The sequence below is a fragment of the Ambystoma mexicanum genome, chromosome 3q (assembly GCF_040938575.1).
Source record: "Ambystoma mexicanum isolate Mex_15411 chromosome 3q, UKY_AmexF1_1, whole genome shotgun sequence".
Classification (NCBI taxonomy): Eukaryota; Metazoa; Chordata; class Amphibia; order Caudata; family Ambystomatidae; genus Ambystoma; species Ambystoma mexicanum.
The window spans coordinates 1,265,973,142-1,265,996,187 of record NC_090926.1 but is presented as its reverse complement, the minus strand read 5'-3'; the positions used below and the strand labels follow the sequence as shown (position 1 = coordinate 1,265,996,187).

Genomic DNA, 23,046 nt, shown 5'->3' with positions numbered 1-23,046 from the left:
TGCGTCCCATGCAGGAATGGTTGGCGAAACAGTGGTCTCAGGCAAGTGGTCAGTGGGACGATCTAGTGGTCGTTTCGCCAACACTGGTACAAAGCCTTCACTGGTGGACAAGAGAGAATCTCGCACAGGGGAAACCCTTTTACGATCCCGAGGTACAGGCAGTAGTCACTACAGATGCATGTCTGACGGGGTGGGGAGCTCACCATCTCCACCACACAGCTCAGGGTCTCTGGTCTCACTCAGTGGCCAAGAACCACATCAACCTGCTAGAGCTTCTGGCAGTATTCAGAGCGCTTCAGGCGTTCGAGCCCCACCTACTAAACCTGTCGGTGCAAATCCGGACGGACAGCACAACAGCCATGTTCTACCTGAACAAGCAAGGAGGGACTCGCTCGCCAAATCTGTCCAAGCTTGCCCAGAAAATCTGGATATGGGCACTCAGACGGAACATCTTTCTGTCATCACAACATGTTCCAGGGCAGCTCAATTCCCTAGCGGATGCTCTGAGCAGAGACTCCCTCCCAGAGGAACACGAATGGGTTCTACACAGAGAGGTCGTAGAAGATATCTTCTCTCAGTGGGGTTTCCCCACTATAGACTTATTCGCCACAAGCGAAAACAGACAATGTCCAGGATTTGCATCCAGGTTCCCCCAACCAGACTCCCAGGGGAACGCCCTGTGGATGAACTGGTTAGGGATGTTTGCGTACGCTTTTCCACCAACTCCTCATCAGGAAAGTGGTGAACAAGATGAACAGGGAATCGATGACGCTCGTCCTAGTTGCTCCCATGTGGGCAAGACAACCGTGGTTCCCACACCTATGCAGGATGGCGGTGTGCAAGCCCATCAAACTTCCAGCCTGGTACAACCTACTGTCCCAGCACCAGGGTCAAACAGTGCACCAGCAACCCAACTCATTGAACCTGGCAGCATGGCTCCTGAGGTCATAGAGTTTGGACATCTCTATTTGCCACAGAGGTGTATGGACATCCTAAAGGAATCTAGGAAACCAAACACAAGGCACTGTTACTTTGACAAGTGGAAGAGGTTCGTTATCTGGTGCCAGAGTAGACAAATCAACCCGGTTGATTGCACTCCTTCCACTATTGTTACATACATGCTCCACCTGCTAGATGCAAGATTGGTTTTTAACTCACTGAAAGTACACCTGGCAGCCCTGTCGGCTTACACCACTTCCCATTGCAAGGTTTCATGGTGGAAAGTACCAGTAGTTAAAGCCTTCATGGAAGGAGTAAAGATACTTCACCCTCCTATTTCAAACCCACCACCAGGGTGGGACCTTAATGTGGTGCTAGCCAAGCTCATGGGCCTCCTTTTCGAACCCATGCATAAAAGCAGTCTCAAACACCTGACTTATAAAACGGCCTTCTTAGTAGCTATTACTTCTATAAGAAGGGTCAGTGAAATTCAGGCTCTGTCAGTGCAGGATCCCTTCTTTACTGTCCATAAAGACAAACTGGTTTTACGCACACACCTAAATTTATATCAAAATTCCATGTAAACCAGTCCATCGAGCTTCCGGCTTTCTTCCAGGACCCGCAAAGCTCGGCTGAGGTGAAACTACACACCCTAGATGTGCGTAGGGCGGTCCTCTACTACGTAAATAAAACCAGACCGCTAAGAAAAACAGATCAACTGTTTGTCTCCGTAGCTACAGGCAGAGAGGGGGATCGCGTCTCTAAAGGTGCCATCTCGAAGTGGATTATTAACTGTATCCAGCTGTGTTACTCACTCTCTGAAAGAACTCTGCCTTTCACGCCAAGAGCCCACTCTACTAGAGGCATTGGGGCCACTCTGGCTTTCATTGCAAATGTACCCCTTGACACCATTTGCAAAGCAGCTACTTGGAGCTCTATTCACACTTTTACTCAGCATTACTGCATTGACACCCATTCCAAGGCAGATACACAAGTGGGACAAGCGGTTCTAAGACACTTATTTGCTCATGACCCTTCTCGCATCCCACCTCCTTCAGGTACTGCTCGCTAATCTATGCACAGCATGTGATCTAAGCAGATTCCACAAGCCTCAGAAGGGATACATTACTCACCGTAATCGTATTTCTGATGCTTGTATCTGCTTAGATTCACATGCGACCCATCCTTCCTCCCCTCTGAGCGAAGGCGCATGATTGCTTGTAGTCTTACCTTTCTGTCTATCTGCTTGGATTATCTGTACTCACGCTACGCCTCATGCTACCTCATGTCAGGGAAAATACAATCTGAGGATCCTAGACGCGTGAGGGATCTTGGGTACAGTGGACGTCACACTAGGGATAGTATTACTGGCACGCCCTGTGTCGACGCCCATTTTCGAGTTTCGAATAGCAAACTGTAATACTCCGCAGCTTCCACTAGATGTCGGCCTATGCACAGCATGTGAATCTAAGCAGATACAAGCATCAGAAATACGATTACGGTGAGTAATGTATCCCATATATATACACAACCCTAATTACTTATTAGACAAGTCTTAGTGAGAAACACCACTTATTTTCAGATAGAGGTGAGCTCTTAACATAAGATGGCACTCTAATTAATTATAAAAAAAGGGAGGGAAAAAGGCAGAGTTATGGAAGCACACAGGTTTCAATACTTTTAAAAGAACCACAGTAAGGCAGGATAGGCAGAGTTCTACTGGAGAGCAAGGAAGTCAATTGCAAGGCCCAGCTCTTGGAGAGAGAAAGCAGAAGGGGTCCAGGTTCACAGTGGGGTTATGCCCAAAGAGTCTTGTAGATAGTTTGCACAAAGGATGAAATTAAAGTCAGGAAAAGTTAGCTAGGTTGTCCCAGGCCAGCCCAGGTTAGAAAGTCGAGGCTTTACTGTCACCCCGAACGATCTGTCTCAAGGGAAGCCAGGCGGGACACAGTACCTTAAGTGTGAAGGAAGCTCCAGCGGGGGCAGTTGTTCCTGGCAGCGGGTGCAAGTCAGTGTTTCGTCCAGAGGAAGAGGAGGTCTCGCCGTGGAGGAAAGATGAAGGTTGTTGCCCTGCCAGGGGAGAAACCAGCCGCGGAGTTCTTTGGTTAAAAGGTACTACCCTTCTCTTTGCGGTAGTGGTAAGCCGTGGTATTTCGGTTGCCGGGGTGCTTGGCACGGGCAAGGCGGCCACGAGATGCTCCAGGAAGGTGAAAAGAAGGCAGATCTCCTCTGTCGTCGGGGAAAAGTGGTGAGACGGGTCAGCAGTGCTCCACCGGTGGTGTCGTCGTTGCAGGTTGGCTCAGCTTCTCCCTCCTCGGATTCTTAGGTCCTGTGGCGACTTCTGAAGTTCCAGTCCCCAAAGCCCTGCTTTTATGCAGCAAACCCCCATTAATTCAGCCTAGCTGTCAATCAAACATGCGAAGTGGTGAGCCGGCCGGCTCACCACTTGGGCCAATCACACAAGAGTGTGACTTGAGTTGCCAAGGCAACTCAGTCCAGGGTGCCTAAACCCCCTCCCACATCCCCTGTGGTACCCAGACAGAGTGGCACCACCTTTGAAGGCTTCTGTGGAGAAGCCCGCCAAAAAGTGGAACAAAGGGCTCGACTTGGGTTGGAGTCACAGAAGAGAACACAAACGCCCTTTTAGAATCGAGTTCTGGCAAAAAATACCAACCGGTGAATTAATATTAAATAAATAAACCGGCGGTATGTTCGAGGCTATAGGAATTAAATAAATAATTAAAGTTTGTAGCCTCGAACAATGGGGAATTCCCATAGAGATATATTCGCGGTTGAATATAAAAAGTAGTATCCACTGCCACCAGCCAAAACACGATCAGGGGGGACGGAGAAGTGCCCCCTCGAACAACAGACCCCGGGGCAATCTAATTGCCCTGACCAGTACGTCCACAATATGATGGTTTTTACTGGTTTCTGTTCATAATTTGGGACTAGTAAAGCCAATGGTGACTTTACATGCCCTGGGAGACAGTAGTCAGTCCCAGGGTATGGAGTCTGTTTGGGGGTCGCTACGACCGGGTTACGGCACGGAGGGTGCTGTGAAACACATGAGACCCTATGGAGTAAAAGACCCCATAGCCCATAACGCATGGCAAGACAAAGGAACACCTCAAATCATGTCTAAGAGTGGGAGTAAAAGAGTCTCACTCTTAGCAGGAAAAAAAAAAATAAACCCCAACAATCCAGTAAAGCTGCTGGGGGACTCACTAGGTTTGGGAAATTAGCCTTTACAGAGAATTCTCCCTAACAATGCCGAGCCTGTGCAAGCTCTGGATCCTCTTGTGGATACTTCCTGTTGGGACCGTTTTTCTAAAGAGCACCCAAAGGACGTTTATAAAACTATACCTTGGGCAATACAGAAACTCCAACTCATGGTAACGGCCTGTACTACCCAGTAAAGTGGTAGCTATGGCAGAGCAGACGGGCGTATCTTGGGCAGGAGAGAGGGCTGTAGGAATTTACAAAGAACTTGTAGCGTACATGTGATCCAAAGAAACACTTTTTGTAATACTTTTTCAGAATGGTAGTGAGCAAAGGTAAGTAATACCTTTGTAACACTTGTAACTTTTTATATTTTCACACTATACAGTTACAGCACTAACACATAGCAAGTAAGCACTTTGCCACACTTGCTCTATTTACTAAGCAGAGGCCTTATGCCTTAGATTAGGGAAAGACTGCTAAAGTAGGAGTTTTCTTGGAGGCAGAAGGGGACACTGGTGGTTCAGGGGCCAACAGTAGGCAGGTGAAGATGAGGCACAAACTGTAAGAGTCAGAGTTCCAGTAACAAGTAAGTAACAGACTTTAGAGTTGGTAGTAGTGTTCAGGGATGTTGAGGAGAATTTTCATTTCTGTGCTAATTCCCTTCAACCGTAGAGACCCCCAGCTGTTTTGCTGGACTTTAGGACTTTTTATCCTGGAGTGAGTGAGACCTTTTTCTCTCACCCTCATGTATTTTTGATCTGATAAGGACTCTGTTTCTTTGTTTTTGGAGTCTGGCAAACTCCATAGGCATTTACTTTTGTATTATGACACACAGCACCTTGAGTGCAGTGTCACAGAGAAGTCCCTTGGATATCTCATAAGGTTTAAGTACCTTTTCTTGGGTGAACTAGTGTTCCCAAGAGTAGTAAAGTGAAGTTTACTTTTCCTACCATTGTGCGTTTTTACCGCAGGCTGCAGCTGCAGTATTGCACCCATGGGTGCCCATTTTGTCTTTTTTCAGGTTCTTGCTTGCAAGGTCTTTTTCTTGGGGTTTACTCTGCGCGCCAAACCAGTTTCAACCCATTTGTTCGTTTTGCCTTTGGCGGTCTTCAGTGCTGAAACCCGCCTTCGGCTCCAGTGTCTCTGGCAGGGCAGGAAGCGAGGGAGGTACCCAAAACTCTGTCCTTAGTATCCTTGGTTACATGAATGCACCCAGTGGTGATTGGCTGGCTGGCCGTCCTTGTAGGACACCAACCCTGCTGTGAGTGACAGCTAGGCTGTGCATGAATCTGAGAAACCTGCATAAAAGGTGAGGTTTCATGGACTGGAGGCAGAGTCGACCACTAGACGAAACATCTGATGAAGGAAGGACACTGGAAGAGAAGCTTGCTGCACCCTCCTGGACCGTTGTACTGCCCAGTGAAGTCCTGCTGCAGTGCTGAAGCTCCAACTCTGAATCGACTAGAGAATCCCAGAACGGACAACTTCTTCCCTTGGGTTGGTGGGACCAGCTGACCCCAAGACGAACTGTGCAGTCTTCTGGCTGTTCCTCTTTGCTGCTGCTGGAACCGTGTGCCAGGAGTCAGGAAACCCAGAATCGAATGCATCGTCTTTAAACCGGACCCGAGCTCCAGGAAGATCCTGAGGATCCTCCCAAAGCAGGCGACCCAAGCCAGACCCACCTCACCAGAGTGCTTTGTTTGTTTGTTTATTTTATTTATATAGCGCAGACCAGGCCCAAAGGCAACCGGGCGCATATCTTGGCAGAAAGTTACAGGTATAACATATCATCACATTGGTACCAACCGATTGTGAACAGAATATACAGAATATACAATTGACGTTACAAAGCAGAGCAATAAGCGGAACAGTAGTGCCGGAACAAAGCAGAGCTAGGTCCCAGATGGCCCAACAGAGTCAGAAGGCGGTTGTTAGTGAGATGTAACTAGCCAAAGCTTGGCTTTGTGTTTGAATAGGTTAAATGACGGTAAGGATCTGATAGTGAGTGGTACACTCACTATCAGACCCCAGAAGCAAGGGACCCCAGAAGCAAGGGAAGCCCATCAGGTGTCCAAGAACCGCAGTGGTGCTATTATGCGGTAGCTGAAACCGCGAAGTGCCGCTGATCTCACAAGAGCCCGTAGCTGCCCCCGACCTTGAAACGGCAGTGCAGGAGTCCCCCAGACGTCCTCCCTCTTGTCCCCACGACTGAGACCCAGGATCTGTAAGACTGCAACCAGAACAGAAGCCAGCTGGATCCTCTTCTTCAAACCTAAGGTACTGTGTGGACTAAGGGGTACTTGCCTCTTTTGTCTGTATCTTGTTTGTTCTCACTGGAGACTTGCTGTAGCTGCTTTTTGCAGTGTTGATTCCATCTCTGCCCTTCACAAGCCTAACAGCTTGTGGCCCGACAGTGATTACTTTTCTACAAACTCTTTTAAAACATTGTACGCGACGATTGTGCTATTTGAAAAAGAGCCTCCACACCCTAGACATTACTCAAATTGACTTTGGCTGTCCTGGCTCCCTGCAGACTCTTCTGACCCATTGACTTTGGTTCTAACTGTCCCTCATAGGTGGTGCATAAGTTTAACTTGTATTGCTGGGAACGATCTAATCTAGACTTCATTGGGAGATTGAAAAGTACTCACATACTCTGAGAACCTGTTAACCTTTTTCCTTCCCTAACCTTTTCCTTTTCCACAACCTCAGAATTGCATTAAGTGTAAAAAGTGATATATTGATGTCAAACATTGTCTTAGCAATTGCAGTCACCTCAGGGTGTATGAAGTGTGTGTGAGGTATCCCAAAAGGGTATCTACTGGCTTATCTTAAATCTGAGGAAGTGTTATGAAGTGTATTTTTATTGTTGCATATTTCCCTTTTTAAAGAAGGCTTATTTAAAACTGGCCATTAAATGCATAACTATTTTACTAGAAAACCTTGAGTATAAGTGTTATTTGGATACTTGTGATTGTGAATCTCTACAGCTCACATTGACTCCTCTTGAGATAGGTCTGGCTGCTCAGTCACTCTACCAACTTGTGTAGTACAGACCTATACTAATAGGTGGGTTACCTATTGCCAAGGCTGGTGTAGTCACCCACAGGTTACTGCATCCAATCTCGCCCAACAAGAGACTTCGTCGAAGGCTCCCTAGATGCGTTCCAGCGTTGGCCTTGGGAGAACGATTTTGGTGAACTCCAAACTACACGAATCGCCACCCTAGCCACACAGGAGTGACGCAAAGACTTTAGGTAAATATTACTTCAAGCCACACAGTACCTCAGTAGTGAAGAGCTTGAAGAGGAACGCCTTCACGATGCAGCAGCACAGGATCCGGTCCCTGGATTCTTGGCCGTGGTGATGAAAGAAACGACACTGGATGGGAATTTGAAGCAGCAGTCCAGAGGAAAGGCTCCCAGCAGAGGATTCTTCAGTGCCTCGCGCGGTTCTGTGGATTTGGTGCCCTTTTCAAGCTACTAGATTACTCGGCGGGCTACACAAAGGGTTCCTGCCGAAGACCAAACCAGAACTGCAGAAGGACCAAGAAAGGACAAGCACACTAACAATGGGGAAAGAATACAGCCACCATTTTAGATGAATGGTGACCCTTCTGTGCATTAACTCGACTGAGTTGACAGCCTGTGAGTAAAAATCACACAAGTCGGGAGAGCACGTCCACTGCAACCAGCCATAAAGGTATGCTTGTCACTGTACCATAAATGTTACAGGAGCTGTGAGAAAGGGGATACAGAGTTTCTTCTCTACCCTTGAGAACATGTGTTCTGCAAGGTAAGAAAAGAACTGTGACAGAAATGTTACGGAAACAGTGAAAAAGAAGATACTATTTGTTTATTTTATTGTGCATGTGTTAGGCGCTTATACCGTAAGACATTGCGTTTCCACAGGGCAAGTGAGGGAAGATGGGACAAGGCAATAGAATACAATAATGAACGGGATAGAGGTGGTCCTACTAGGCCTTGCGAGCATTCGGATCATGCAAGTGCAGAGAGAGGGAGGGAGCAGCAGGGGTGGGGGTGTAAGTGCTAAGGAGTTTCCCTAGGGGGAGGAGAGGGTACCAGGTAGTGAGTGAGTTGCCAGATACTATATAACCCTCTCCGCACTCCACTTAAGTTGGCATATACTGTTCTCACAATGGGGATTGTCAGAAAGTATAAAACGTAATAGTTCGGACAAGGATGCCGAGGGATGCCCCAGCAACACTGCACATGTAGTATTATGCGCTACAATAATAAAATGCAGATGCCCAAAATGTTATAGGAAAGTATGATTCCCATGCAGAGAGTAAGAGAAATGGTTGCTGGTGAAGATTTTCATATTGATGATAAATCTTCCTGACTTGTGTCAAGCCCAAAACATTTTGCTGGACTGGTAGATAATTTTACTTATATAACTGTGAGTCGGAACCTTTTTCCACACTCCATCATTTTCTCTTTTAATGGGAGTCATTTTTAATACTCTCCATAGTGTCTTTTAAAAGTTAACCTCTTTGACAACTTTTGGCACATACTGCCTATTGTTACTGGGTCTCTTTTGGGGCTCCCCTTTTTAACTTTCTCTGCTTGACCTTGTGAGAACTACAGTTCCCAAGGGTAGAAAGGATCTTTGGATCCCTTTTACATTTTTATTAGGTGGCACCAGCACCACCCACCTTATGTGGAGTGCTGGGGAGATGCAGAGTATCCCCTTTATCATTTTAACTGTAACATTTATGTTACAGGGACAAGCTTACCTTTAATGGCTGGTGGACTGCAGTACTCCAATACTCTGGGACCTCAAGCCATCTGGTGGTGCACGGTCTTCCGAATTCCGATTCTCACTGAAACTTTGTGGGCATCCTGCTGGATCTCCAGAAGCAAGATTCCTGTCTGAAAGTCCCCCCACCAGAGTGTTGGACCTTGCAAACGACGAGAATCCGACCAGCATTATTGTGCCTTTTTTTCTGTGCTCCTGAAAAGGCACCAAATCCACAGAGCCGCATCCAGCCGCGAGCAAACTCCTGTGATCCCTGCTGCAAATGTCCTTCTAAAGTCTTGTCTTCTTGACAAAGGAATCCATTGACCGGATTTTTGGCTGCAGATCCTGAAGGCTTCTGCTGCAACTCTTCTTCTGTACTGTGTTGGCTGGGGTATTTTACCTTCCTTTAGCCTTTGTGAATTCTGTGTAGCTTTGGGGTGTTTTCTGTGATTGGGAGGCCATTCATCCAGTTCACCCAGTCCCACTGCGGAATCCTCTTAGGGTGTCTTCTCTGAAGTCCCTGGACCCTCAACGTATTTTAAAGTGAAATACTTATTTGTTTGAAAAGTCATCCTTTGGAAAACTCTGAATTTGCCTGCAACTGAACCCCATCTCACCCTGCCTACAGCTGGCACCTAGACCCCTAGGGTCCCTCTACTGCATCTGATTGAACTCATGCTATAGAATAAGGGACGTGCTGGATAAGAAAAGGGTTCTGCCTTGAAAAGAATAACAAGTGTTCAAAAGTTACTTACTTGTAAAAGAAGCTGGTTGGTAATGAACTCTGAGAGTGAACAGATACACACATTCCTACTTACCTTGAATGTGTGTTGCCCTATTCTGAAAAGTATATATAAGGTTATTTTACTCAATTGTGGATTGGCTGTCCAAAAGTAAAAGTAATACTGTTGGTTTCACTTTACTATTCCTGTTAGCATAACTGACCCCAATTGGGTCTTGCTTCCCCTGACTTGCTGTTAGCCTGTTAGGTTATATTTACCTTTTAAGTTGATGATATCCCCTTAGTATATAGGTTTTACCTACCTTGTTAAAGAGTTATTGCTTATCTCAATCTGTGTTCCACTGATCTTAAAAACAACTGCAATAGAATATTACAACATTAGGTCTTATCTGCCTAGAATAGCTGTGTGCTATTCCTGAAAAGTGTTCCTTTAGGTGCAGCTAACCCTGGGTTGCCTGGAGCATCCAAAATTAGTGTAAAGGTCTTGCTTAATTTAGACACTGAGCTGAAAGCAACTGTAATTGTATATTGCACTAAAAAGGTCTTACTCACCAAGTATTAAAGGTAGCAGAGGTATATATACTGTTCCTTGAATCTGTGGTCCACTATTCAGAAAGGTATATTTGCAAGTTGGTTGACTATGGGATTACCTTGAGTGTCACTGCATAACTGACAGGCTATACTATCCTTGTATTACTGTAAAGTAATCTGAAAGTAATTTATGGTTTACTCCCCAGGAAAAGGTGTAACATATACTGAATGTGTATACAAAGGTCTGACTTAACTTGAAATATTGTTAGATTTCTACATACGGTCTATGCTTCAGTCTGTGAACTGTAAAGCATAGTGTTGTTTTTATAATGTGTTTATATGATCTATGATAGTACTTACCCAAGAATCTCTTGGTCTACTTGTATATAACGTAACCCCCTTTTCTTTTTACAACACATAGCGTGTCAGTGTTTCTTTGGACCATATGTATAATACAATTTCTTTGTACTGATTCTACACCCCTCTCCTCCTCATAAAATAAGCCTGGCTGCTCTATCTACACTACCCTGAACTCATCTGGTACAGCCTTATGAGAAAAAGTAAGAGTGGAGTCTTTTACTGTCTCAGTTGAATGGTTTTACTAAGCTCTTAGATGGACTTCAGAAAAACTGTCCTAACGAGGGTGAGCAGGGAAAAAGGTTCCCACTCCCTCAGGAACATAGAAAAAGAATCCACAAGTCCTCCAACACATGCTGGGTGTGTCACAGGCCGAGGGAGATTTAGCACGAGTATGAAAATCTAACCTATCACTTCCTCTCCAGTTTTTAGCATTACACAGATTCTGTAGGACCTTGGAAAAGCTTCATAGGAGCTCAGCTCTCCCTTCTGGGGGCCTCGCTCTCCAGGTCGGATTGCGTGGGGCACTGATAGGTTATTGTCCTGTCCTGAGGGTTGTGTATTTGTTTTGGTTGTTGCTTCTCTGTGAATAGAGAACTTGTTGTAATCGGGTATGGGGTGGTGCTACACATATAAAGACTGGCACTTGAGGAGGGGACAGAAAGTGGGGCTTTCCCAACTAGCACTGTCCCCGTGTGGCGTGGGACTCTCTTGTTTCCACCCTTGTAGGTCTTGCGCATATAATTTACCATTGCAGGGAATGCCCAGGGGACTGGTGTGAGGCTAAACTACAGTGTTTCTTCTTGTTCTACCAGGCGCTGAGGATCATTCTGCACAGTCTGGACCTCCGTGCCAACTGTTACCAGCGCTACATTGTACCGCTACTGGCGATCAGCGCGGACTTCTACATCAGAGTGTTTGTGAGGGTCTTCACCGGACAGGCCAAAGTCAAATCCTCTGCAAGGTGAGTGCATGGCAGTGAGCAGGCTTCTCTCTCTGCTAGAGCTTGACCCAGTATGAATGCGCGTGCCCATCTCCGCTCCTGGTGGGATAACCCTCTACCCAAACCCTTCTAGCCAAGACATTTCAGCCAGTATTCCAGATTCATCATGTCACCCCTGTGACCAATGACTGCTTCCTCTCTGTCCTCCGCAAGCTTTGCTCCTATTGGGTGCATTTTATTTGTTGGGTGCATTTTATTTGTTGGTATTTAATAAAAGATAGGGATGTCATTTTGGGCATAGAATAATCTTACAGGTGATGAGCTGTCTTTACTGTATGTGAATGTGATTAGTTTTAGGGCAAAACAGTGGATGGAAGGGTAGTAACATGACAGTGGCTAGAGAACAGACCTAAATGTATAGAAAGAGGGCACTATATATTTATAGCGTGTATCAGGAGAGGTAACTCGTGGGTCAGTTTGGAAGGGTTAGAGCAACCTTGGGGATCTGCCCTTACTAGTTTGCAAGTGGAGTTTGAGATGGGTTTTGATCAATTGTGCTGATGGGCTGTCTTTTATAGGTGGTGGGAGAACATTCCAGAGAGTGGCATGTAGGGAGGAGGTACAGGGAGGCAGGGTAAAAAGTTTTGAGGTGATGGGACGGATTGTAGCGATTGAGGGGGGAATATACAGTCAGCATCTTATTGAAGGGCGAGACCATTGATCGTTTTGCAGACCAGGAGTAGTAACTTGAAGAGAAAGGGATATGTGAGACAATATGGATAGGCTGCAAAGGATGTGTTGGAGATATTTTTCGGGAGAGAGAAGGGGTAGACCAAGTAGGCTTGAGCAGTAGTCCATTTTAAATGGGTGGAGATCAGAGTTTTAGCTGAGTGATGTGAGATGGGGGCGGTTATCTCTTTTATATGGAGAATGTTTTTCCTAGCAGCAGTGGCCATGGTCATGATAAACTGCTGGAGGCGACAGTCTCTGTTGAAGAGGATCCGAAGGTTTTGAGCCTTGGGTGATGGAGTGTGTTGGGCAAGATTGTATGCAGTACCCTGTGGGAGACTGCACCAGCCTTGTCCTCTTGGCAATAGTTAACCCAACCTTTGGTATAAGCATGTACTACACAAGTTGGTAGAGTTACTGAGCAGCCAGGTTTATCTCAAGAGCGGTCAATGTGAGCTGTAGCGTTGTAACATACTTTCACAGTGTCACGTTTCCAAATAAAACTTGTACTCAAAGTTTCTTGATTAATTAAATACTTGTTTGTCAGTTTGAATAAGCCTTCTTTAGAAGGTAGCAAATATGTAACACTTAAAATATATTTAAAAAAATACACTTTCAGTTTCAATGAATCAGATACCCATTTGGGATGGCGCACACACTTCTACACACTGAGGTGACTTAAATAACTAGGACACTGTGGACATTGATGGATGACTGGTACATTTAGAGCAATACTGAGTTTGGTGTTAAAAGGAAAAGGTTAGAGGGAAGAAACCATGGTTAACACATTTCTAAAACTGGTAAGTACTTTTGGATCCACCCAATGTAATGTAGATTAACCCTTTCCCAGCTGCACAAGTTATAGAATTTGACACTTTTTGGAGGGACAGATCAAAACACAAAGTCCGAGGTGAGAAGAGTTTTCAGGGAGCTAGGACAGCCAATGTCAATTGAGCGAACTCTAGGGGCCACAAGCTGGGACGCTTGTGATGGGCAAAGCTACACGCAACTCTGCAAGGGATAGCAAAAGCAAGTCTTAACTGAGAGCTAGCAATGCTACACAACAAGAGGTAAGTACCACTTAGTTTACAGTACCTTAGGTCTGAAGAAATTGGTTCCAGCTGGCTTCTGTTCCTGGGCCTCAGTCATGGTGACACTACTGCTTGAAGGTCGGCGGCAGCAATGTGCACACTTCAAATCAGCTGCACTTTGTGGTTTCAGCTTCTAACAAATAGCACCATCGTGGTTCTCGGATATCTTATTGACTTTCCTCGCGTCTGAGGGCCAGCACTCTGTTAAGGTGGCTCAGGCTTGGTCAGTACTGCTTCATGGGAGTCTGGAGGATATTCCTGGAGCTTAGGTCTGACTTAGACAACACAGTTGATTCTGGTGTTCCTCTCTGTAACAATTGGTCCCTGCAGCAGCAATGGAAGTTCAGCCAGCTCCCAGAGGATTTCCAGATGAGTTAGTCTTGGTGTTGATTGGTCCCACTGTTAGGCAGATACCTGTGCAGTGTTAGCAGTAAACCCACTTGGTAGCAGTCTGTACCACCCAGATCTACCTGGTAGCTGTGGCTGAGCAGTCAGACTTCCCTCAAGAAGAGTTAGGCAGTATGCAAAGTATACACAATAGGCACTCAGACACAATAATACAAGCAAACACTGACCAGAGCTTTGGTATCAAAGTATATAATTATTTATTTAAAAACACACTATTTGAAACACTGCAGCACTCTTATTGTAAAACACTCTAAACACAGTTACTATTATAATATATACACCCCTTATTCCTTATCAGATAAGTCTTAGTAAAACACCACTTATTTTCATACAAAGGTGAGCGCTTAACTATAGATGGCACTCCAATAAGTTTGTGAAAAAGGGAGGAGAAAAACGCAGAAAGTGAAAGGTACACCACTCTAAGATTTAGGAACACTATTAGCAAGGCAGAAGAGCAAAAGTCACTTGTGAGCCAAAGTCCATAGGCTGGGCCCACTCTTAGAGAGAGCAGAGCACAAATGCGCCCAAGATCACAGTTACACTAGGCTTAGAAAGTCTTGCAGAGAGTTCGAAAAGAGTTTAGAGAGGCTTAGAAAAGTTTAGCCAGGGTGCCCCAGGCTAACCCAGGTTCAAAAGCCGGGGACTAAATCTACCCCGTACAGTCGGTGGCAAGGGAAGCCAGGCGGGACACGGTCCCTTAAGTGGGAAGGATCCTCCAGCGGTGGCAGTTGTTCCTGGCAGTGGATGCAAGTCGCGTCGTCGTCCAGGGGAAGAGAAGATCTCGACTTGGAAGATGAAGGTCGTTGCACTGCCAGGGAAGAAACCAGCCGCGGAGTTTTCCGGTTAAAGGTAGTACCCTTTAATTCGTTGTTGTGGTAAAACGTGGTATCCCGGTTGCCGGGGTGCTTGGCACAGGCAAGGTGGCCACGAGATACGTCGGGAAGGCGAAAAGACGGTGAAACTGGTTATCCCCACCAGTCAAAGGAAGAAGACTCTCCGGCGGGAGATCTCCTCTGTCGTTGGGAAAAGTGGTGAGACGGTCCTGCAGGGCTCCACCGGTGGTGTCGTCGTGGCAGGTCGGCTCAGCTTCTCCCTCGTCGGATTCTTCGGTCCTGTGGCGACTTCTGAAGTTCCAGTCCTCAAAGCCCTGCTTTTATGCAGAAAACCCCCATTCACTCAGCCTAGCTGTCACTCAAACATGCTAAGTGGTGAGCCGGCCGGCTCACCACTAGGGCCAATCAGGACGGAGTGCGACTTGAGTTGCCTAGGCAACTCAGTCCAGGGTGCCTAAATCCCCCTCCACCCCTCCTAAGTACCCCAGACATAGTGGCACCACTTTGGAGGGCTTCTGTGGAGAAGCCCACCAAAACGTGGAACAAAGGGCTCGACTTGGGTTGGAGTCACAGAAGAGAACACAAACGCCATTTTAGAACCGAGTTTTGGCAAAAAATACCAACCGGAGAATTAATATTAATTAAATAAACCGGCGGTATGTTCGAGGCTATTGTAATTAAATAAAGATAGTAGCCTCGAACAATGGGAAAATCCCATAGAGAAATATTCGCGGTTGAATATAAAAAGTAGTATCCACTGCCACCAGCCAAAACTCGATCAGGGGGGACGGAGACGTGCCCCCTCGACTAACAGACCCCGGGGCAATTGAATTGCCCCAGCCAGTACGTCCACAATATGATGGTTTGCACTGGTTCTGTTCAGAATTTAAGACTAGTAAAGTCAATGGTGACTTTACATGCCCTGGGAGACAGTAGTCCGTCCCAGGGTATGGAGTCTATACTGGGGGGTCACTATGCCACCCCTGTGTTACTGCACTGAGGGTGCTGTGTAACACACATCACAAAAACACAATAAGCCCTATGGGGTAAAAGACCCCATAGCCCATTAAACACATCTAGATTCAAAGAAACACACTCAAATCATGCCCAAGAGTGAGGGTAAAAGAGTCTCACTCTTGGCAGGAGAAAAAAATAAACCCCAAAAATCCAGCAAAGCTGCTGGGGGACTCACTAGGTTAGGAAATTCAGCCTAAACAGTCGTATGGCTGTATACTGCCCACACCTGTAGTCTTAAATCTTTTGCAGTGGTCCCTAAGGGAACTGCACAGGTTTCTGCCTAACACCTGGTTTGACGCGCAGAGTAAATTTAAAGAAGGACCTTTTCAACAAGAAATGGTGAAAAAAGAAGACCGGGGCCATTTTGATGAAATGGGCACCAATGGGTGCTTTACTGCAGCTGCAATTGCAGCACGCGGTAGAAACACTCAATGGTAGAAAAAAGGAAACCACTGCCACCAGCCATTAATGTAGAAAGGGTAACATAAGTGTTACATTTGAAATTAGACAAAGGGGATACCAAGTAGCCCCTCCAGCACCCCATTGTAAGCTAGTGTGTGCTTGGGTCTAGAAAGTTACAAATGTAAGTAAATTCCACTTCCCTGCTCTTGGAAACAGTAGTTTATCTCAGAGAAGGTATTTAAACCTTAGCCGAAATCCAAAGTATTTCTATGTGATACTGCAATGAAGGGGCTGTGTCCCAATGTTAAAAGATCATGTTTATGGAGTTTGTCAGACTCCAAAACCAAAGGAAACAGAGTTCAAATCAGAGAATAATACATGAGAGAATGGGAAAAAGGTCTTTCGCTTCAGGCTAAAAATTAAAAGCCCTAAAGTCCAACAAAAGTGCTGGGGGTCTCTAAGGTAGAGGGAATTAGCACATTTCTGAGAATTCTCCCTGACAGAGGAAGAGGGTCAGCAGAGCAGGAGAGGGGAGAGATGGGTTGGCATTTGATGCATGGAGAAGGAGGATTTCTGTTTTGGAAGAGTTTAGCATCAGGCAGCGAAGAGCTATACAGTGCTTTCTAGCTCAGAGCTGGTGATTTGTACCAAGATGGCAGGAATTATTGAGGGACAGTAGGCAAAAGGATCTGGGTGTCTGCAAATAAGCCGTATCGAAGGCCAAAGGACAAGATGAGTTTAACTATGGAGCAGAGGCAGAGGTAGAAGAGAAGTGGTATGAGGACTGATTCCTAAAGGATGCCCACTGGAAGGGGCGTGGTGGAGGAGGCATTGGAGTCCCATGATGTGGAGAAGTGGCCAGAGAGGCCACCCAGTGGGAGACAGGGATGGTCTACAGCACGGGGTAAACATTCAGGTTGCAAGCCATGCACATCTACTGAAAAGCTAAGCTACAGTGCCAAAGGCTGTAGAAGGTCGAGTAGAATCAGGATGGGAAGGAAAGTGAGCATTGTAGGTGGTGGTCAGAAGATTGGAGACTGGGTTGCAGCACCTTCAGTGGCCTGTCTGAAATCCCCTCCAATCTAGATTTTCAATCACTGTTTAACCTCAACTTTGTTGACAGTGGATAGGGTAACCAAGATACAGATCTGCATAAAAGAAAGATTGTTGGGGTCAGCAGTGGATTGTATTGGTATAGAAAACAGTCTGTTTTGTAGCAGACAGGGAAGATGGAGGGAGTGAGGATGATTGCTGCATGCTCTTTACAATATGTTTGGTGCAATGGAGTCAATGGGAGCAAAGGATGGGTATGTGTTCAGTGGGAGGTGGGATTGAATGCGAGTATCTGGAGGAGGAGAGAATGAGGGAGTGGTGGCAGAGCTCAGATGGAAGACAGTGTTGCGTATTTTAGTGTTTGTTGGTGGGAAGTAGGAGGCAAAGCCATTGGCAGATAGTTTGCTTTTGGAGGGGGTGGCTAACAATCACTTGTATGGACATGGATAGTTTGGATTTGTGGAAGGATTGGATGGTTGGTAAAGTAAGAGGTTTTGGCAGAGTTGAGCAGTGATGATGGCAAGGAGAGAGTATTGGCAAGTAGAGGGAAAAGCGGTTGAGATTTTTGTACCAGCTGCAAGTTGGAGGGGCATGGCCATCCTCTGCTGTTGGATGTCTGGGGAGATACATAATTGAGGGCAGGGATGAGGGAGCAAGTGGGATATTGACAGACGAAGGAGGTGGCACGTTCAATAGATTAAGCAAATGAAGGAGAGCAGGTCTTGAAGGGGAGGACATGACTTGGCCCAGGATAGTGGACTATTGAGTTGCGGTTCTATTTTCTTTTGGTAATAAATGAATAAGGGGGAAGAGATTATAAAGTGGATACATGAGTGATCGGGGGTGAGAGAGTGGTAAGTAGCGTAAGTAGAATGTTAAAAGTGGAGGATAAGGAGATGAGAGGGAGTTCTTGGGTGTAAGAAAGTATTTAGGATGACTAGGGAGTGAGAAGCAAGAGTGGAGTCCAGCTGTATTTAATGGGCTTTCATCATGTTGGAGACTTTGAGGTCACCCATTATGGCAATGGGAATACCACCTGGAGTGTTCCGACCAGCAGGTCTAGGCTGGAGAAAATACAAGTGCTGCCAGGTGGGAGGTAGATGTGCAGGATGTTATGAGAGGTAGGAGCAAGACGTTGGGCAAATCCATGTTCAGGTGAGGAAGGAGGAGAGGGGATCATGGTGTGTCCTTGCTGATTATTAGCCCAACATCGCAGCCTTTTTTTTAATAGTTTGTCAAGAGGAATGAGAGAATGTAGCGAAGTCCGAGTGGAGGGCAGGCAGTGTCATGCAGAGGTTGTTGGGGGAGTTTTCCTAAAGTCCCACTTGGAGGTAATAGTTTAGCAAGCTATGCCAGTGGTTTGTAGATCCCCCAACGTAATTGGGGCACTCCAACTGGTGTGGGACTACACAAGCCTCATCTCCTTGGTATTTGAACCACCTTTTTAATATAGGCCTGTACTACACAAGTTGGTAGTGTGACTGAGTGCCAGGCTTATCTAAAGAGGGGTAAAGTGAGCTGTAGAGCTGTGCAATGAAACTGGTAAATACAAGTATCCAATGAAACACTTACACACTTAGTTATAATACATTAATGTATTTAAAAAGCAGTAATTAGCTGTTACATTAATCCCAAGTTACAACTAAATTCAGAAAGTGAACAATAAATTCCACCAGAATACCAGAAATCTAGTAATGACCCACTATGTCTCCTTTATTGAATTTCTTGTATTTTGTAAAGGTGCACACCGTTGGGACAGCTTTTCCAAGAGTTTAGTAAACCCATACAACTGAGACAGTACAAAACTCCACATTTAGTATAAGGCTGTACCACCTGAGTATATGGTAGCGTAGACAGAGCAGCCAGGCTCATTTTAGGAGTGAGAGCACTGTTGGAACGTACAAAGAACTTGTAGTATACCAAGGGTTCAAAAGAAACACTGGCAACCGGAAGTATTCTACAAAATAAAGGTTTATTATGAATGCAAGTTAGGCCAAGATAAGTCTTGGGTGGGTAAGTACTTGGTCGGGTAAGTACTTGGTCATAGAATCATAAACACATTATACAAATACAACACAATGCTTTAAAGTACACATACTAAAGCATAAAACTTGTTCAGAAAAGAAACCGTATTTCTAGGCATGTCAAACTTTATTAAACACATTTAGTATAGGACACACCTTTTCTATTCATGGAGTAAAACCATAAGTTACTTTCTGATTACTTTCAGTAAATACAAGGGTAGTAGACCATAGCAGTTGTGCGGTGACACTCAGTTAAGAAATCACATAGAAAACAAACCGGTACATATACTTTTCTGAATAGTGGAATACTTATTCATGGAACAGTAGAAACCGATAACCACATTCAGGATAAAAAAACTGTTCTAGGCGAGTAAGACCTTTTGGTGTAATATACAATTAGTTGCTTTTCGGCTCAGTGGAACACAGACTAATGTAAGCAATAACTCTAACTTATTTTGGGATGGCACACCTCTTGGTATTAGGTAACCCACCTTTTTAATATAAGCCTGTACTACACAGGTTGGTAGTGTGACTGAGCAGCCAGGCTTATCTTAAGAGGGGTAATGTGAGCTGTAGCAATGAAATCCGTAAATGCAAGTATCCAATCAAACACTTATATGATATGGCATTTATAACGTGCCTATACACAAGTGTTTCAAGGGGCGAAGAGGCAAGGGAGGGGAAACAGAGGGAAGACGGAGACCATGATCCTACTAGGCCAGGTGACATTGAGATTGCGCAAGTGCAGGGGACTGGGGAAAGGGGAGGGGGCAGTGCAGTACATTGGATAACAGTAAAATAAATAAAGACAATAAATAAAAGTGCCGCCAGCTGGTGGCAAGGGTAAGTGCAGAATCTGGTGTCAAGTGCTAGTAGGGGCTTTAGGGATACAGAAACAGTCCCGAATTGCAACGGTTGCCAGGGGGGGCAGTGCAGGTGTGCAACTGGTGGGGAGGGGACCTGGGCCCATGATCAGAAGGTAGCCAGGTAACCAGTGCAGTTTCAGAATCAGCCAGGAGATCAGCAGGGGAGAGGAGGAGAGAAAGCAGAAGCCAAGAGGAAGGTCTTGAGGTGCTTCCGGAGGCTGTGTCAGAGTGAGGCCCCAGCAGAAGAAAGAGATCTACCACCAACGGCTGCTTGGAGAAGCTACTAACCCTGAGGGAGTTGGAGGTGGATGAGTGAAGAGCTTGAGAGGCGAGGTATTGAGGAAGAGAGAGTTGAAGGTATTGAGGTGCCAGGCCCCAGAGGCCTTGAGCATAATGCAGAGGGTTTTAAACTGAATCCTTGGCGCCACTGGGAGTCGGTGCAGAGACTTCAGTCCTGGAGAGATACGATCCCAGGGCTTGAGGCCAAGGACAAGTCTAGCAGTCCTGTTCTGGATGAGTTGCAGAGGGCGGAGAGTAGAAGCAGGCAGATTTAGAAAGAGGCTGTTGCAGTAGTCCAGCCTAGAGAGAACCAGAGCTCTGGCGACAGTGAGCTTCTGGGGAAGGAGAGGAAAAGAAGAATACCTCTGAGGAGGTGCAGCTGGTAGTGTGACTTCTTAGAGACGTCAGAGATGTGAGGAGATAAGGAAAGTGTGGAGTCGAAGATGACACTGAGGTTTTTAGCCTCACAGGTGGGTGCAGGAAGAGGGCCAAGAGAGGCCGGTCAGAGAGTGACAGGAAAGGGGGGAGCAGGTGTGCTGATGAGGAGAATCTCAGTCTTACTGGCATTGAGGCAGAGATCATTGGCGTCACACCACTCCTGGATGTCGGAGATGAGAGAATGGGAGGAGGTGGCTGAAGGGAGCCTGAAAATGAGCAGAGTGTAATCCGCATAGCACTGAAAAGTTTGGGCAGAGAGAGGCAATGCAGTGGGTAAGAAGTGCCAGGTATTGGTTGAACAGCCAGGGAGAGAGGTTAGACCCCTGGGGAACACCACAGGTAGAGGTAGAGATAAAGGAGTGGAAGGCCCTGAGTTGGACCTCGGAGGGTCAATCGGAGAGGAAGGAGGTCGGCCAAGCCAGGGCCTGATCAGTGATACCCAGGTTATCACAGAAACAGTTGAGCCGGATGGCATGGTTGACCATGTCAAAGGCAGAAGAGTGATCAAGTAAGATGAGGACACAAGGGGTGTTGGAATCGAGGTTGGGAGAGCAGGTCTTCACTGATGTTCAGGAGAGCAGATTCCGTATATAACTTAGTTATATAATACATTACTTATACGCACAGATATTTAAAGCCTTCTTTAAAAAGAAGCAGTAATTGGCTGTAATATTAATCACAAGTTAAGATTCAATTAAAAAAGTGAACAATAAAGCAGGGGAGTAATTCATTTGTTACACCTGTTCAGGCCACCGTGTATTGTCTGCAACAGCTTGTATATCGTCGAGATTCGTCCTTGATGTGGGGGGTCTGCTAGTGTCAGTTCTGTAGGGTCCAAATCTCGTGGAGCTGCCAAGCGAATTGATGTATGGGAGCACCAATGTCGTAATTGCGCATATGAAAATCTGTCCGTTTCCCTTAAGCTAAAGGCGCTTTTACATTTTTCAAAGGTAAGTGGCTAACCCCTCTCAAAGAGCTGACCCAAGGAGCCAAGACCTTCCGCGATCCAGTTTTTAAAATTCGCAGGGTGGGCACCTGGTGAGAACGTCAGGTTATGGAACACTGGGGCGGATGGGCCCAGGTCTCTTGGAATGACTCTGTCTACATGTCCATTCCCATGCTTTCAGAGTGTGCTTGGTTGAGGATATAATGGTGGGCCATGTTCTCCGTGAGGCAGGAGGCAGATGTAAGAGGAAGCGGAGGGGAAGGGGTAAGCAGGATTGTTCAATCTCTGCCCATCTTGGTGGATTTGAGCTAATCGTCCATGCCTGAGTGCGGGCTAGTTGAGCCGCTACCTGATATTTCTGGAGATCCGAGACTCCTATGCCACGTAGGTTTGGACTGGTCAGCAATGTTTTCAGTGGGATCCTCGTTTTTTAAAATTGTGTTTTTTTTTTTTTTTTTTTTTTTTTTTTTATACCCCTCCAGATGAAATGTAGCATCTTCCTCTGGAGGCGCTGAAGCGGGGGCCTGGGGATCATAATGGGAAGAGCAGAGCAAACATAAAGGAGTCGCGGGAGGAGGTTCATCTTACATGCCGCTATGCGGCCCAACAACGAGATCTCCTGTGAGCGCCAGCGATCAAGGTCTTCTTCTAGGGACTTAAATAACGGCTGGAAGTTCGCCCGATAGGTGTCTTCAGGACGGGCTGTAATAGGTTATCGCCTTTTCAGTCAGTGGGATTGAGCAGAGGGTTCAGAAGGACACTTTATCTTCCGGTTGCAGTCTCACCCCTAGGGCTGATGATTTCGTGAAGTTTATAGCAAATCCTGACACTCTACCAAAGGAGTGGACTTCTGCCAGGGCGGACCTCAACGATTGGGCGGTATCTGTTATGGTCAACATCACATCATCCACGTATAACGCTATTTTATGCTGTGAGTGGCCTATTTGCGGGCCTTTGATTCTGGGGTTAAGGCAGATTCGTTGGGCCAGGGGTTCGTAGGGCAAAGAGCAGGGGGGATAGAGGACATCCCTGCCTGGTTACACAGGATAGCGGGATCGGGTCAGATAGAAGGCTGTTGACTCGAAGCATGGTTCTTGGAGCTTGATAGTTCGGCAGGATGAATTTCTGGAATGCGGGGCCGAAGTGAAAGGACTCAAGGGTGAGCCGTAGAAACGATCAGTCCACTTTATCGAAGGCCTTAGCTGCATCGAGAGCCAGCACTGCCAATTTTCGAGTGTCTCGTTGTGCAATTTCAACCAAATTCAGGACTCTGCGTACGTTGTCTTTAGCAGATCCATTCATTATAAAACCCGTTTGGTCTGGGTCAATAACGTCTGGGAGCACCTTCGCTAACCGATTAGCCAGGACTTTTGAATATATGGTAGCGTCTAGGTTTAATGGGGAGATCGGTCTATACGCCGAGATATCTCTTGGGTCTTTTCCTGGTTTCAATGCGAGGACT

General features: G+C 46.2%; 1 protein-coding gene across 1 annotated transcript in view; it reads left to right on the top strand.

Moving 5' to 3' along the window:
• TRMT1 (tRNA methyltransferase 1) overlaps nt 1-23,046 on the top strand; it is a 298,762-nt gene that overhangs the window by 170,495 nt on the left and 105,221 nt on the right. The window contains exon 7 of the mRNA XM_069604303.1: nt 11,371-11,519. Within this exon, the coding sequence (XP_069460404.1) occupies nt 11,371-11,519 (149 nt within the window). The remainder of the gene's footprint in view (nt 1-11,370; nt 11,520-23,046) is intronic.